The 14,519-nt window shown below is 37.9% G+C and overlaps 1 protein-coding gene and 1 pseudogene across 4 annotated transcripts in view; both read left to right on the plus strand.

Moving 5' to 3' along the window:
* Positions 1-6,353: 6,353 nt before the first annotated feature.
* On the plus strand, positions 6,354-7,233 carry LOC148851823 (fasciclin-like arabinogalactan protein 2 pseudogene; annotated as a pseudogene).
* Positions 7,234-9,226: 1,993 nt separating this feature from the next.
* LOC148851824 (uncharacterized) overlaps positions 9,227-14,519 on the plus strand; it is a 42,709-nt gene continuing 37,416 nt past the window's right edge. For all 4 annotated transcript variants that reach the window (XR_016098753.1, XR_016098752.1, XR_016098751.1 and 1 more), the window contains exons 1-4: positions 9,227-9,404; positions 10,085-12,229; positions 13,515-13,632; positions 13,712-13,797. Coding sequence is in view for 1 of the 4 variants with exons in the window: in XM_088942855.1 (XP_088798981.1) it covers positions 9,366-9,404; positions 10,085-12,229; positions 13,515-13,632; positions 13,712-13,797 (2,388 nt within the window). In the remaining 3 variants the exon portion in view is untranslated. The remainder of the gene's footprint in view (positions 9,405-10,084; positions 12,230-13,514; positions 13,633-13,711; positions 13,798-14,519) is intronic.

Genomic DNA, 14,519 nt, shown 5'->3' on the forward strand with positions numbered 1-14,519 from the left:
TAAGGAAGAATTCATGGAATCAACGGAGTTCTAAGAAGTTGTATACCTTTGGTGGGTCTTTAGCTGGTGGCATGAGGGGTCCTACCTTTCTGTTTATTGCGATAAAGCCTCTAGAAATGGGAGACATTAGTTGATTAGTTAGGCTCATATACCTGCATTGTAAGTAATCACTGAGTTATAGAATATGTAGGAAGAAAAAGAAAGAAACCCATTAATGTTTTTGTTGAAGCTTTTGTGGCGAAATACGTCACCTTTACTTGAATGACTTGGGGACTTTGAGCGCATCATGGGTGATGGCTTTGCGTATTTCATTGCCGGAACCTTGGGATTCCAGACCTTGCTGTAGAGTTTGAGGAGGTGTTCTCTCTAAAGAAAAACTATTCTCAGGTTGGGTTGGTTGTTGCTGAAGCATTTCCTCTTCAACAACTTCTAATGAACCAGTCCAAGAATCTTCACTCTATACCCTCATTCTTGTCAGGGCCAAGCTTCAAGATCACTATCCTTGTTGGTACATAAGATCTAGACTAACCCTGTTTGTTATCATAAGTCTTACCAAATTTCTAATCACAATCCATTAGGGGGATGTGCTCAAAGTGACTAGATTTTGTTATGTTGTTCAGGTTCTCTTGAGCAAGCCATTGCCCAAGAATTATGCTAAGTTCAACAACATTTGGATGTTCCCAAACTCGGGCTGCTTGCCATGCTTCAAATTCTTTCCTTGAATTTCTGTAATTCCTCCTCTTGAGTAGAAGGATAATTTGAGTGCATGCATAAGAGAGAGCTAATAGTTAGTATTACCTCTCGACATTTTTGAATTTTCTCTATCTAATATGCAATAAGTTAAGATAGTTAAAACCATCAATATAGATCCAACCCATTCCTTGTGTGCCTCATGTATGGGTCAGCCAACAGTATGGTCTAGCATATAGAAAGTTTAAACTTCTTTGCACTTATAAGATTACTTGAACTTGTGGGAAAATCTGTCATCTCTATCTCACTATCATCAATAACACTGTTATAAACACCACAAGCGCATATTAATAAATAGGCAGGCAGTAACTTAAGATTTTTAGAAGAAAAACTTATCGATCATGAACCTCCACAACTATAGCAACCCCTTCAATGAATCCACGTTATTCTTATAAAGATTTATTAATATGCATGAAAAAAAAAGAACCTTATGTCCCAACTTTTGTTGGGAGGGAGACACCCAATAAGGGGATTCAAATAGTTTCCTTGATAGAATAAACTGATAACATCTAGCTAAATAGAAACCAGTTGATAATGACCTATGATAGCTGCAAGTTGATGTTTGACGGTTTCCATTGGTTGTAATAAAAAATAACTAGGGATTAGGGCTGCATGAATATAACTGCATTACATAATTAATCAATCCACCAAAATGTGTTGAACTGATAGAATAATAAGGCTAACTAACTGTAATTAATGAAGGAGATAAAGGCTTAAGGACTTGGGAGAATATATGGATGGGACTAGTTGTTGTTTTAATGGAGACATAAAGGATCGAATAGTGATGTAAGAGTGGATGGGCTGATAAATATGTATACAGATTCCTAGTAATAAAAAGCAAGGACCAAAACAAGAGAAATATGAAAATTAGTGTAGTCTTCCTAGAACCAATAGCAGAAAACTAACCACATTGTGTACTAGTAATTGATTAGTTCTACGTTGGAAATTAGAATAAACCCTGTTCTCCACTCTACTTGATCTAAGGCCATAGTTTTTTTTTTTTTTTTTTAAGGTTAAGACCTTCGATCTGTTGGTTGAAAAATTGCTGTTAATGCCTAGTTTTCTTGTAGTGTACAATTGCCTAAAGTGCAACCATCAATTAATTTATTGGTTCCCAAAACTAGTCTAAATTGGGTTGGTTTGAGGTTAACCTCAACCTAATTGAAGGGGGTATTATGCATTGTTGTTACAAAAAGTGCAGTGTGCAGTGTGCTCCAGAGAATATAAAATATGGCATGCAAAGAACAAAGTAAGGCAATTTGGTTTATGTACCAATGGAATGATTATGGTATTCTAAAAAAAACCACCAAGCATCAGATGTAAATTTACATTGCTAATTCAATTTCCCATTTTTGACCAATATCATCTCATTTAAGTTTGGTTGGAGGGAGAGGACACTGCATCCTATTTATGTTGCTTTCGGTCTACACTACATGCTTTTACCATTTTCTTTGCCTCAGCTTTCTAAAGTAAAGCCTTGATCATGCAACACTTTCATCATCATCTCCCTCATTTCCGTTTCCTCTCTTTCAAGTTGCATGTTCATTATTACCTCAGCATGCTTGTCAATCAGCTTGAAGTGTTCTTCAATGGCAACTCCTGCAGTGAAATATCAATTATCCATTAAGCAATCAAAATTGCATTAGAACCACAGTTATCCTCACTATACAACACTGAAACTTGAGTTGGGTGTACATAATTTCTGGCATTGGAAGTTTACAAGTTAATAATCTCATGTTTCAATAATTTCTATAAATTAGGTAAAAGATAAAAATTCAATACTCCTTAAATTTTTTGATACATAAATTAATACCTGCTACAATATAACACATCTACATTATGACCAAGGGAGCAATTATTGTTGTTTCCCAAAGCAGGTGCTTCATCTCCATCACACTCCCTAGAAGAAATTTCTTTTGGCCCATAGGCAATTCTTGCTATCCTTGAAAGCAACTTAATCAAAGCTTCAATCATTCCAAACCAGCCAAAGTTTCTTTTTGAATGATATTTGTAGTCATGAAGTTTCTTTTTCACTTGTGTTAGACAAATGAGTGAAGCTTTAATTCAAGAAGGAAAAGGCTCCCAAATAGAATATATGTTATTGAAAGCACTTGTGCCCTTATATGTTTTTGTTCAAGGAGAAAACAAGTTACAAAAAATGCTAATTTCTACCAACAAACATGACACATCAGGTTTGTTTGGTAGGTACTGAATCTACTCCACTAAATATTTCTTCACTGTTTTGCAACTTGACCACCTCCTATTGTCCTTAGGATTGGGCCCACCTAGGCCTCCAACAAGCTAATCATCTACACACTGGATATCTTTATTACATACAATCTTGTTCTTAGATTAATTCCAAGATTGTTAACAAACTAAGCGACCCTAATGACCCTATCCTAGCCTGTTTGACAACCATTTGAATAGCAGCCTCTCTGAGTCTCTGTTTTCCCAATCACTGCCATTAACTGAGAAGAGTAACCCCTAAAAAATTATTATTTTTTTTCACCCCAAAGCACCCAAAAAAGGATTAAAGGAGAAGCAAGCAACACAATCCTGCCTCTTTTATTAAGCCTAGCTGAGGGCCATGCAAAAACTAGGCAGCCAATGTCATCGGGAGGAACCCAATCTATGCCGAAGTCTAATGAAATGAGTCCATACTACAAAAAGATGGGGCAGTGCAAAAGAATATGACTGACTAATTCCCACCCCTCCTGACAAAGGGAGCACCAATTGACCTAAATCATACCTCTAGCCATCAAATTCAAAATTAATCCCGTTCTTAAGAGTCCTAGAAGCTACACAGGGCAACTATCCCATTTCTTTTTCACGCATTAAATTGAAAATTTCAGTTATGACCAAGTATAACTACATCAAGTAGAATGATCCATCGTAAACACCGAAAAATAAACCATAAGTTAGTATCTACCTAGCATACCGACAATATATATCCCTTCAATATATTCCCAGAGCAATGTAAGTAGAAACCATCTAAAAATACAAATTTATTTGATCATTCTACCAAAAACTAGGGGATGTACAATCATCAAATGCACGACTAAAACTAAATCATACGTTGTTGCCCTTTACTACAATAATAAATATACTAAAAAGAATTAATGAACTATAATAAAACTTAAAATGATCAGAATGAACAAAAATAAGAAAAATAGAGAACCCAACAAGGAAAAAAGACAACAAAAATGGGAAGGTCATCAACTACAGAACTTACCGAAAGCTTATCGATCTGCTAATTAAGGTCACTATCATCATAGTTGCTAATGTTCAAAGGGATGGAAGCAAATCTTGATAGGGAAGTTCAATGACAGGTAAGGGCTTGAATGAGGTAGAAGAGGACAAGGATGAAGAAGCGAGTAAGGGATGTCTAAGGCAAACAAAAGAAGAACATGCACCATTGAAGGTATTCCCTTCAGGATCTAGAGGAAGATTTTGAAAGAAGGCCAACCATTTCAATAAAGTCATTCGTTCTTGTAGTGGCCTCGGTGCATGAACATCGCCCAAGGACAGCTCTGCTATAGCCCCTCTAGACCAAGCAAAAAATGGAAATAATATAATATCCATAGACAAAGAACTCACACAAATGGATAAGAATGTTAAAGTGGATTGCAATGAACTCATCCACGAATCTTGACACGATATGAGTTTCAGGGATGAATGGAGGAGAACGCAGAACGAGATAAGGGAAAAGGAGAACCCAAACACATGTGAACGGGAAAGTTTAGCGCTCATTTTTCTTTTACTGCTCTTTTAATAGTTGAAAATAGACTATATGTATAGTGGCGTTTAATACTTTAATTACTTTTTTGGGCACAATTTATTAGAGATACATCAAGAATTATAGTGGCATTTATATTATATTTGAGCGGCAATTTAAAATGTGATGGTTAAAATACATAGTGGCATTTTTAAGATATGCCATTAAAGATGATCTATAATGGCATTTAGAAAAACGCCATTATAATTGGAATTTGTTGTAGTGATATGATTTATTTTAAATATATATTATTTAAATTATATATCAAAATATATTTAAAATATTATTTATATTATGAAATGTTTCTTTATTTTAAGAGATGTTTTCTTTCCAAAAAAACTATTAATTAAAAAAATTCAAGGATTCAAGCCCTTAATAGGAAGCTGGTCTTCATCAAGGATTGGGTAAGGAGTTAGGACGAGGACTAAAAAGTCGATCAAGGATGGGGAGTGTGGTGCCCACCCTAACCTTCTATTGTCATTAATATTTAGAATAGTTTTGCTCAATAGTTGACAATTGTTATTTTTGGCAACAACTACTTATAATTGTGGTCATGCAAGTTTTGCCCAATGTTTTGAGCCTTCTATTGATTCAAACAATCAAACCGTTTAAACCATCACTTTGCCATGATTATGGGTTCAATTTTCCTAAAACTCAAGGTTTGTTAAAAAATCATTGATTTGATAAAAAACTATCTAGCCTATGTAGTTGAACCATTGATATGTTCAAGTTGGATCCAAATCCAGGTTATAATATATAAATTTTCAGTGGTAAAGAAAAACCTCTTTTGTGGACTCAAATCTCAATTTTTAATATTTTTATAAATAAATAAATATAAATTAAACTTAAGTTAATACATATGTATGCATATATTATTTTATTGATATAATACTTGTTAGATTACATGTCATGATCTGACCCATTTAACTCGAATGGTCAAACTAGGGTGACCCACGCCTCAAAGGTAAAAGCAATTCAGCCTCTAAATTGATTTTTAAAACATTGTTGTTGCCAAAAGTCCAACACTTGAATGAGACAAAAAAATGCCCCTTTTAATAATATATTTTTATGAAATCATAAGATGATCATTGCCTTATTTACATGGGAAATAAAAAACATGGATAAATGCACTTACCTGGGTAAGTGTTTCCCAGGAAAAACGTACCTAGATAAACTGTATTTACCCGAGTAATTAACTTACTGAAAAGTGAACATGGCCTTTGGAGGGAGATATTCCCAATATACCGACAACTAGGCATAAATTCGATGAACTCGGATTTGGTCATAATTGAGCCGCCTCACAACCTTTTTGCAGTCGTGCATTAGAATCATCTTTGTATTTGCATTTTTTATTGAATGAGAGATATTCCCATTGCACGACTGAAATGGATTATGAGGATAATGTGAAGTGGTTTGTGAGGACTAAATACGAATTCCACTGGAGCCCTACCCATTCCTACTCACATCACACATTACAACCACCCATCGTGAACATAGATGTTCCCGATGTGCGTATGTGGTGCATATCCATAAAGCAAAGTGTGTATGAAACACATTGATAACACAAAAATACAAATTTACAATTAGGGTAAAATATAAAACCTCCCTTAAGTTTTGACAATCATAAAAATCTCCCTTATAGTTTCACTTTAATAAAATTCTCCCTTTGAATTTTTAAAAAATTCAACAAAAACCTCCCTTATGTCACTAATCCATGTGGAAAAGCATTAGACTAGTGCATCAAAAATTTCCAAATGCCCATTTTACCCTAACAAAATCGGTAGCAACACACCCAAAACCGCTACTGTATTTTCGTTCTAGTCAAATAATGTAGCTCTTCCCTATGGTCACCAGAACAATAACCCTCTCTCTCATCCTACTCTTAGTCGGGGTCACTGATGCACACAATATCACATGCATCCTAGCAAAGTACCCCGAATCTCCATCTTCAACCAACACTTAGCTATCACTCAACTCGTCGTAGAGAACAACCAATGCGAGACCATCACAATCTGCACAGTCAACAATGGCGGCATGTCAGACCTCCTACCCAAGCACCTCTCCATCTACACCATTAAATTATCAAAAACATCCTATCCCTTCATGTTCTCCTCGATAATTTTGGTGCACAAAAGTTGCATCAAATGACAAACGATATGGTCTTGACTACCACTATGTTCCAAGTACTGGCTCCGCCCCCAGCTCTTCTAGCTTCGTCAATATCACCGATCTCAAAGGCAGCAAGGTCGGCTTTGGAGTTGAATCCAACCATGGCAAGGTCATGGCATCCATTGAAGATGAAACCCCCACTCCGGGTCACAGCTAGCTAAACCTCACATCTCTAATGTCAGAGCGAGGTTGTAAGGTTTCCGCAGATATGCTAGTGGCTTCCGAAGTTGAGTAGATATTTGATAACAACATTGAAGGAGGGTTAATAGTGTTCTGCCCCACTAACCAGGTGTTTAAGGACTTCATGCCCAAATCCAACCTAACAGCAAACGGTGAGTTGGTAAAATTGTCAAAGTGTTGCTACCCAAGGAGTTATTCAAGGCTTCGCCAATGCCAATGCTAACATTGGCTCCAACATTGGCGCTTATGGTTGCTAAGTCTTCAAGGCATTAAAGCATGCATCACCAGTACCGGAGTCAATGTCTTTGAATGGTGAATTGTTTGATCAAACCCTGGATAACGTTAAATGGCATTGTTAGATTTAACGGTAAGAGATAGACAATAGTGGTTTTGGATATGTTGCTTCCGACTTGGCTAGGGTAAAATGGGTATTTGGAAAATCTAGGGGAGGATTTTGTGACAAAAGTGAGATTTTTATTGAATTCTTTAAAAATTAAGGGAAGGATTTTGTTGAAGTGAAATTAAAGGGAGCTTTTTGTGATTGTCAAAAACTTCAAACGCACATCCTACCATGCATTGGGAGCATCTCCAGTACTTATGAATTATTATTCACAGGAGATGTTCTCAATGCATGGCGGATGCACATATGAGGCGCCCATTCGTGAGGAGCAGATCTTGTCTCGATGGAGATCTAGACCCTATCTCATCTTAGTGACGGGATCTGCTCCTCACAAATGGGCGCCTCACAGGCACATCTGATGAATGATGATTTGACCAAACCTATGAAATGGTGACATGTAGATGCCGGCTTAGCATGAGCGACAGCCTAGCATTGAAGCTCGGAGCGACAAAGAGACGGGCCCACGAAATAGTCTGCTACGTTACAGCTCACGAGGGGAGGAGTCTGCTGCTAGGCGAACTCCGGGTTTCTCGTGCTATCTTTGAAGAGATAATCCGAGGCAACTGTAGCTCGCGAGCTACAGTTATTAGCTTGCCCGAGCTCCCTAGTAGACAAGTCATTCCGAGGACCAATTTCACTAAGGGTAATCTTGGAGTATTCTAAGCTTGCCACGAGATAGCTCGCGAACGAACTGCACTGGCACCCTCCAGAAAACTTCCGACTAACAGATTGTACCAGTCAGACTGGGCCATATCCTTTACTGACGGCATAGTCCTAGTCCTTTCAATAGTCTGCGTCCACGTCTCTCTACAGGCAAAGGCGTGCCTGCCACTTTGGAAATGTGTCACTCACCTGAGTGAAGCGTACACCACAACGGCCACCTGCGCAGCCCTGGCTGGTAACGGCTGTGGCAGGAGCCCAGTGGCGGTTATGCCCAACCTGATGTGAGTGTCTCTATAAAAGCCTTCGGGGAAGAAAGGAAACTTCTTCTTGAATCTCTGACCTCTTGAACATAATAGTAACACGCTATCCTCACTCTTAGCCTTCGTTCTCCTTTCGCTTATTGCACACAATACTAACTTAAGCATTGGAGCGTTCCCATTGAGAAACCCCTCGGGAGTTCTTCCGCTTTTCTCTCGTCTCAAGTACCTCTTAGGAGCCACGTGAACGCCAACTAGGAATGATCGGATTGTGCTACATCAACATCCACCGTGCATGAAAACATCTCCTATGAATTATAACGAATAACTATGGGAGATGTTACCAATGCATGATAGGATGTGCGTGTGAGGTGCCAATTGTTTGAAGCTGATCCGGTCTCCTCGTCTTATTAAAGTTTACATTCCACATGAATTGGGATTTATATGACTTGTGATCCAAGTCAAGCGAAGTTTCCAACTGTAAATCTGTAATCAAACTCGGACGGCCTAATCCTGTCCGTCATTTTTGCCATCCGTTTCGTTTCCAATTTTACCGAAAAGAAAAACTGAGCGGGAAAATAAAAAGAAAATCATTCAAAGGATAATAAAACCAGCGCCATCATGCGGTTATTCTTCTGCCTAGCCGTTCAATGGTTGGTTGTAAATGTGGACCCCAGTGCCAAGAAATTGGATTTAGAATGGTGCTGGCTGTACCTTAGAAACCCCTCCTTCACAGATGGCAGTTAGGTGGGACCTACATCATTCCTTCTTTTTTTCTTTGTTTTGGTAGTAAAGAAGAACTCACCATTAAGTGGGTACAATACAACATGGATAGGTCGCACATTGAGATTTTCATATACCTTACAATGTGGGCGTTCGATTAGTGGGTTCGAAGAGATGGCCAGGATATCTACTGAAAAAGATGAAAAGAGACATTCTAGTATTGAACGGATGAGATTAACATGGGAGTGAACCATCTATGTGGAATGAGCCAGTAGTAGTTTATCTACAATGAATTTAGATTATGCAGTATTTCTGAGCTCCAACCCTATGTCATGCAGAGAGCTGGTTTGGTCGACTCGCAGTCGAGAACCTACTGAAGCATGAAATTGCGCCATTACACTGAACTACATTCCTCTGCCTTTTCTCTCTGTTCTCCTTCTTCTTTACAATGAATCAAAGAAAGCTTCTTCTTCGTAACAAGGTTGAGGTAAGTCTATTTATCCTTTACTTTATTTCCGTTCTTTCTGCTTTCTTTCTTTCCTTTTCCTTTCTATTCTGTTCGATTTCATCATTTCGATGAATTTATTGTTTTACTCGCTCTTCCCAGTAGAGTAATGCATTCGTTCTTCATATAATCTACTGGCAATGAATGCTTTTAGGTTCTACAATGCGTTTTTCTCTAAATTTCTGTCAGGCTTGTAGCTTTTTCTGATTGCCCAAGTTGTAGAGTTCTTTTATAGTTTCTTTTGATGGGTGAGTTTCTCTTATGTTTTAACTTTAATTTATGAGTTTTTCGAAGAGATTGAGTAAAGTTGAGATTGAACCACTATACTGGTGGTGGGTACATATACTCTGTTTTTCTTGTTTTCTCCATGTTCTGTTCATTATAGTCTCCGGGTAACTCGTCATTTCCGTTAGTTCGTTGGAACCAAGCATATAAGGTATGCCAGAGAAAATGTTTTTTTAATAGGCATCGGCAACTTCTTGTGAAATCTCTTTTGCTTCCATAAGCTTTCCTTCATTTATTTCTTTTTTAATGTTAAATTATTGTCAATGTTTGAAGCAGTACTTTAGGTGGCTGTTTGTCGAAATTTAAATTTATCTTTCTGACTTTGATGAAATGCATGAATGGAGCTGAATTGTGTTGATATGGTGGTTGATGCCTAGGTGAGGCAATTTGAGGAAGGTCTACGTGGCTCATGGCATCCTGGAATAGTTGTTGCAGTCTCTGACTTAAGCCGCTCTGTTGAGTATGACGAGCTTCTATGTGACAAAGGTGAGTCAAAGCTTGTAGAAGCCATACCTGTTACAAAAGCGGTGGAGGGCTTCTGCCTCCGCCATCGTGTCCGAACAACCTACCGTGGATGTATCCGACCCCCACCTCCCCCTTTGTCAACTAAAACATGCCAACGTAAGCTGACTTATGGTCTCTGTGTTGATGCATTCTATGAGGATGCATGGTGGGAGGGTGTGGTGTTTGATCAGGAAGAGGGTTCGGAGGAACGTTCTGTGTTTTTTCCTGACGAGGGGGACGAGCGCAAGTTCAAGGTTGATGATTTGCGCATAAGCCGTGATTGGGATGAATTCTCGGGTGGTTGGAGAGATCGAGGCACCTGGGTTTTGATGGGGCTGGCTGAGGAACTTGAGCGAGATACACCGTTATCTGCTTTTGTGAAGAAGCTTTGGTACAATTTACGAGTTAATGCTGGTTTTGTGGAATTGATTTCAGAGTGGACATGTGGTATCGGGATTTTGTGGAGTAAGTACCTCATGCAGGTTGCTATGGAGATTGCAGTTGAATCTAGTCGCCAAGTGCTTCTTCCACCCAATCTTCCAGCTGGTGTCTCGAGGAAAAAAGGGAAAAAGTCAAAAAATTCTAAGCAGATTGATACTCACTTGCTGTTGCGTGCTCCAGATTTTCAACAAGGCAGCTGCAATAGCTTCCACATTGACACAAGCATAAATAACGTAAAATCATCTCCTGTTTTACCCAAACAAAAGAAGCAGTCAATTGATTTGCAGTGGGTATTGCAGGGCATTCACAACCAAGGCACGGGTAATGCTTGCATGGCTAATAATTCTAGAGGAAAAAATGTAAAGGCAGTTAATAACTCACCTAAGGAAATCAATAAGACTGTTACCGAAGGAAGGAATTCTAAAAGACCAAAGAAGAGTAAGGTCAACTCATGTTCACAGGCTGTGGTAGTTGAGAAAGAAAACTCTGAAAGCATTCTGGTCGACTGCTCTGGTCAGGCTAAAAGGTTGTCTCTTATTTTACTACCTCAACAAGAAAATGAGCCACTTACGTTGAGACTGAAAATATTGGAACCAGAGTCCCTTGTGATTTCAAGTGGGAAAGAGGAAATAGTGAATGATGCTTCTCTCGTGCACAGTAATGCTACTACTGAAAGTACCTGTGATCCTGTTCCCTTTGATTTCTCAGCTCAGTGTAAAAGAAAGATATCCGGTATCGTTCAACCTAAAGAAAAGAAGAAGCCAGTCAAGAAAATATTGACGCCAAAAAGATCAAAGGGCCTTGTAATTCATGAAACTAAGGATAAGGGACTTCTAGTTGACACCTCAGGCACAGGAAATGAAATGTCAACTGATGTTTTCTTTAAACAGTGTAATGTTGTTGGTAGAGATAACAGAAAACCAATCCCCATTGATTGCCTTGGTCAGAGAAAAAGACGGGTATTATGTGTTCCGCCCAATAATAAGAAGCTTAGTGCCCAGACAAAGAAGACCGTAGAGAAACGAAAGGACCTTTTGTTGCACCAAACTAAGGATAATGAATCTCTGGTTGATCACTTAACTGGAAAAAGTGAAAAGGCATTACAAAGCAATCACTCAGTTCTTGAAAGGCAGAATTTGATGGAACCAAATCAAACTGGGAATATGAATATCTTAACAGTGGCATTTCCCATCAGTCACGAGAGAAGGAAGAGAAAGGCTTCATTTTCTGTCACTAGAAAAAACAATTGTCTACATGCAAGAAAAAGGGCCTTTCAAGAAATTCAGCAGGTCAGTGTTAATATCAAATCACAGTCAGAGGAAGATGAAGGGGCAATTGATTTATCCCTTAATCGAGCTGATGGATATATTAAACGTTGTTGTCACTCTCTTCTGTCTTCCAATTCTGACAAAATGGTCAGGCTTAAAAATATGGTATCCTGTCCTCAAAAGCGAAGGAAGAAGTATCATAGTAGCCAACAAAGTGATGCAGTATGCTTTGTGTGCCATTTTGGAGGAATGCTTATTCTCTGTGATCACTGCCCATCCTCATATCATTTGAGCTGCATTGACCTTAAGGTGAGCCTTTTGTTTCCAGAATTTTTGATCGTATACCTATTTTAACGAAGGGCTAGAAAAAGAAAAAAAAAAGAAAACTATCATCTGAAACAGGTGGTCAAATTTGTCATTTTCAAACTCAAAAGCTATGTTAGTCAACTCTGTAACTTCTATCAATGGTGAAGATCTACTTAAACTATATAACAAATACCTAAAAAAAAAGGAAACGTTAATTTGTCAGTTTGTGCTTGGTACTTGAGTTCTCTAGTTTTCTGTAAAAATTCCACTGGACTGAGGTACTCTTTCTTTTCACCAAAAAAAGGTACTCTTTCTCAGGGAAATCATAACTTATCAATTTGTGTAAAAAATTTGAGCCATGATCTGATTAGAATTTTTATTATTTATGTTTCTAAGGTTGTAAAGAATGCTTGATTCAGAGAAGTGACTGGTTGGTTTTTGCTAAAAATTTCCAACTCTCAATCTAACTATTAATACACTGAAATATTAAGGGCACCGTATAAGTTACTCAAAGCATCTCACTATTCCTTTCTGTGACTTATAAGTATCATAATATTTTCCCTTTATTATGCCAAAGTTACTAGTACTCTAGGTTCTAACTTTGATATTTCATGGTGGAAGAAATTAGACCAGGTAACAATTCTGGTACAATATGCTTAAGACACAGTGTCTTGGTGCAGGCCTACTTAGGGCCATGTCTGAGCTAGCTCTATAGCCCTTGTGTTAAACACTACCAGAGTCTGACCTGCCCTGAAGGTCACCCTTATGTGGCAGGCTTATAGGAGTCGAATTGTATGCCCATGAGCTTGGCATGGTCAAAGTCAGTTTGTTGGAAAGGTGTTCGCTTGCTTCTTGGGTCATGCCAAGCATATAAACAAGTTGGTAAAGTTGTCACTGTATATATGATGCTCAACGGTTTTTTTTTTGGTTAAGCTATGATGTTTAATGATTTTACATACAGATCCTTGCACCATCCCAAGCAGTTACATGGTATACATGCTTTTTGTGGTGAAAAATTGCAGTTCTCTTTGTTGAAAGAGTTCTCTTTCTATTTTTGAGTTGCCAAGTGTTATAATGTTGTGAAATATATCCTTTGGCAGCATTATATGTTCACATTGTCTAAATTGTTTCTGAGGTAGCTTCTGACTTTCTGTGATATAACTAATCTGTGCAGATCGGCAAAAATTACTTGTTTGTTAATATCTTCCTAGATTAAATGAGATGTAGAATTTTAGTAGCTATCATTTGTGAATGGAAAGTGACCTGTTTGATGTTTGATCTATTTCAGGATGTTCCTGAAGGGAAATGGTACTGTCCTTCTTGTCGATGTGGGATATGTGACTCGAGGGATGCTAACACTGATGGCCAGTCATTCACTGAGATTTGCTATCAATGCACACGCCAGTGTTGGTCTCCTATAAATTCCTTACATGTTTTGGTCATTCTTATTTCAAAGACTAATCTGTTTCTAGTTCCTTCTTGTAGACCATAAAGAGTGTCTTGGTAGAATGAAATTGCTAGCCACTCGAAGTTGTTCAGCAGAGACATTTTGCAGTCAAAATTGTTTGCAGGTATTTTGCTTATACTAGCAATTCAAACCCTCTTGGAAGGTGCTTATAAATATATTTTACATTATTATGCTCTATAGCAGCTTCCTGACGTTTGGTTTATTTTTCTAACTCAATGAAGTTACTTACGATGTGCAAACTGTCTAAATTAAATTTTATGTTATGAAATTAGTCATATCAATGAGATATAATCTTGTTGACTTTGTTATTGTGAGTTCTGATTTTGTACAGTAATTAATAATCACCTATGCTCCCTGATTGGTAGTTACTAAGGTTAATGGTGGTAGAATGGTTCCGATCTGGAAAAACAAATGGGCCGTTTGGTTCTGTCAGTACTTGGTAGACCTGTTTCAAACTTGGTTTTGGAGTTGGGTGGTGGGTTGACTTCATTGGGTTTGGTGTGACAACACTGGTCTAACTCAGGTGCTCATGTAATTAAGATATAGTATGGGATATTAATTGATTCAAATGGATCTGTTGCTGCAAGGTTCCCTAACCCAAAAATCCGAGTTCAAATTTGAGATTCGACATAATCGAGTTGGATTTGGATGTGAAGCTGATAGTCAACAAATAGGGGTGTAAACTATACCCAAAAATCCGAGTTCAAATTTGAGGTTTGACATAATCGAGTTGGGTTTGGATGTGACATGATTTGATTTAATAAATATCTCAACTGATTATATATTTATTTATAATATAAATTACATAAATAATTTATATATATT

Source organism: Nelumbo lutea, chromosome 5 (assembly GCF_056320005.1).
Source record: "Nelumbo lutea isolate HS-2025 chromosome 5, American lotus-T2T, whole genome shotgun sequence".
Taxonomy (NCBI): domain Eukaryota; kingdom Viridiplantae; phylum Streptophyta; class Magnoliopsida; order Proteales; family Nelumbonaceae; genus Nelumbo; species Nelumbo lutea.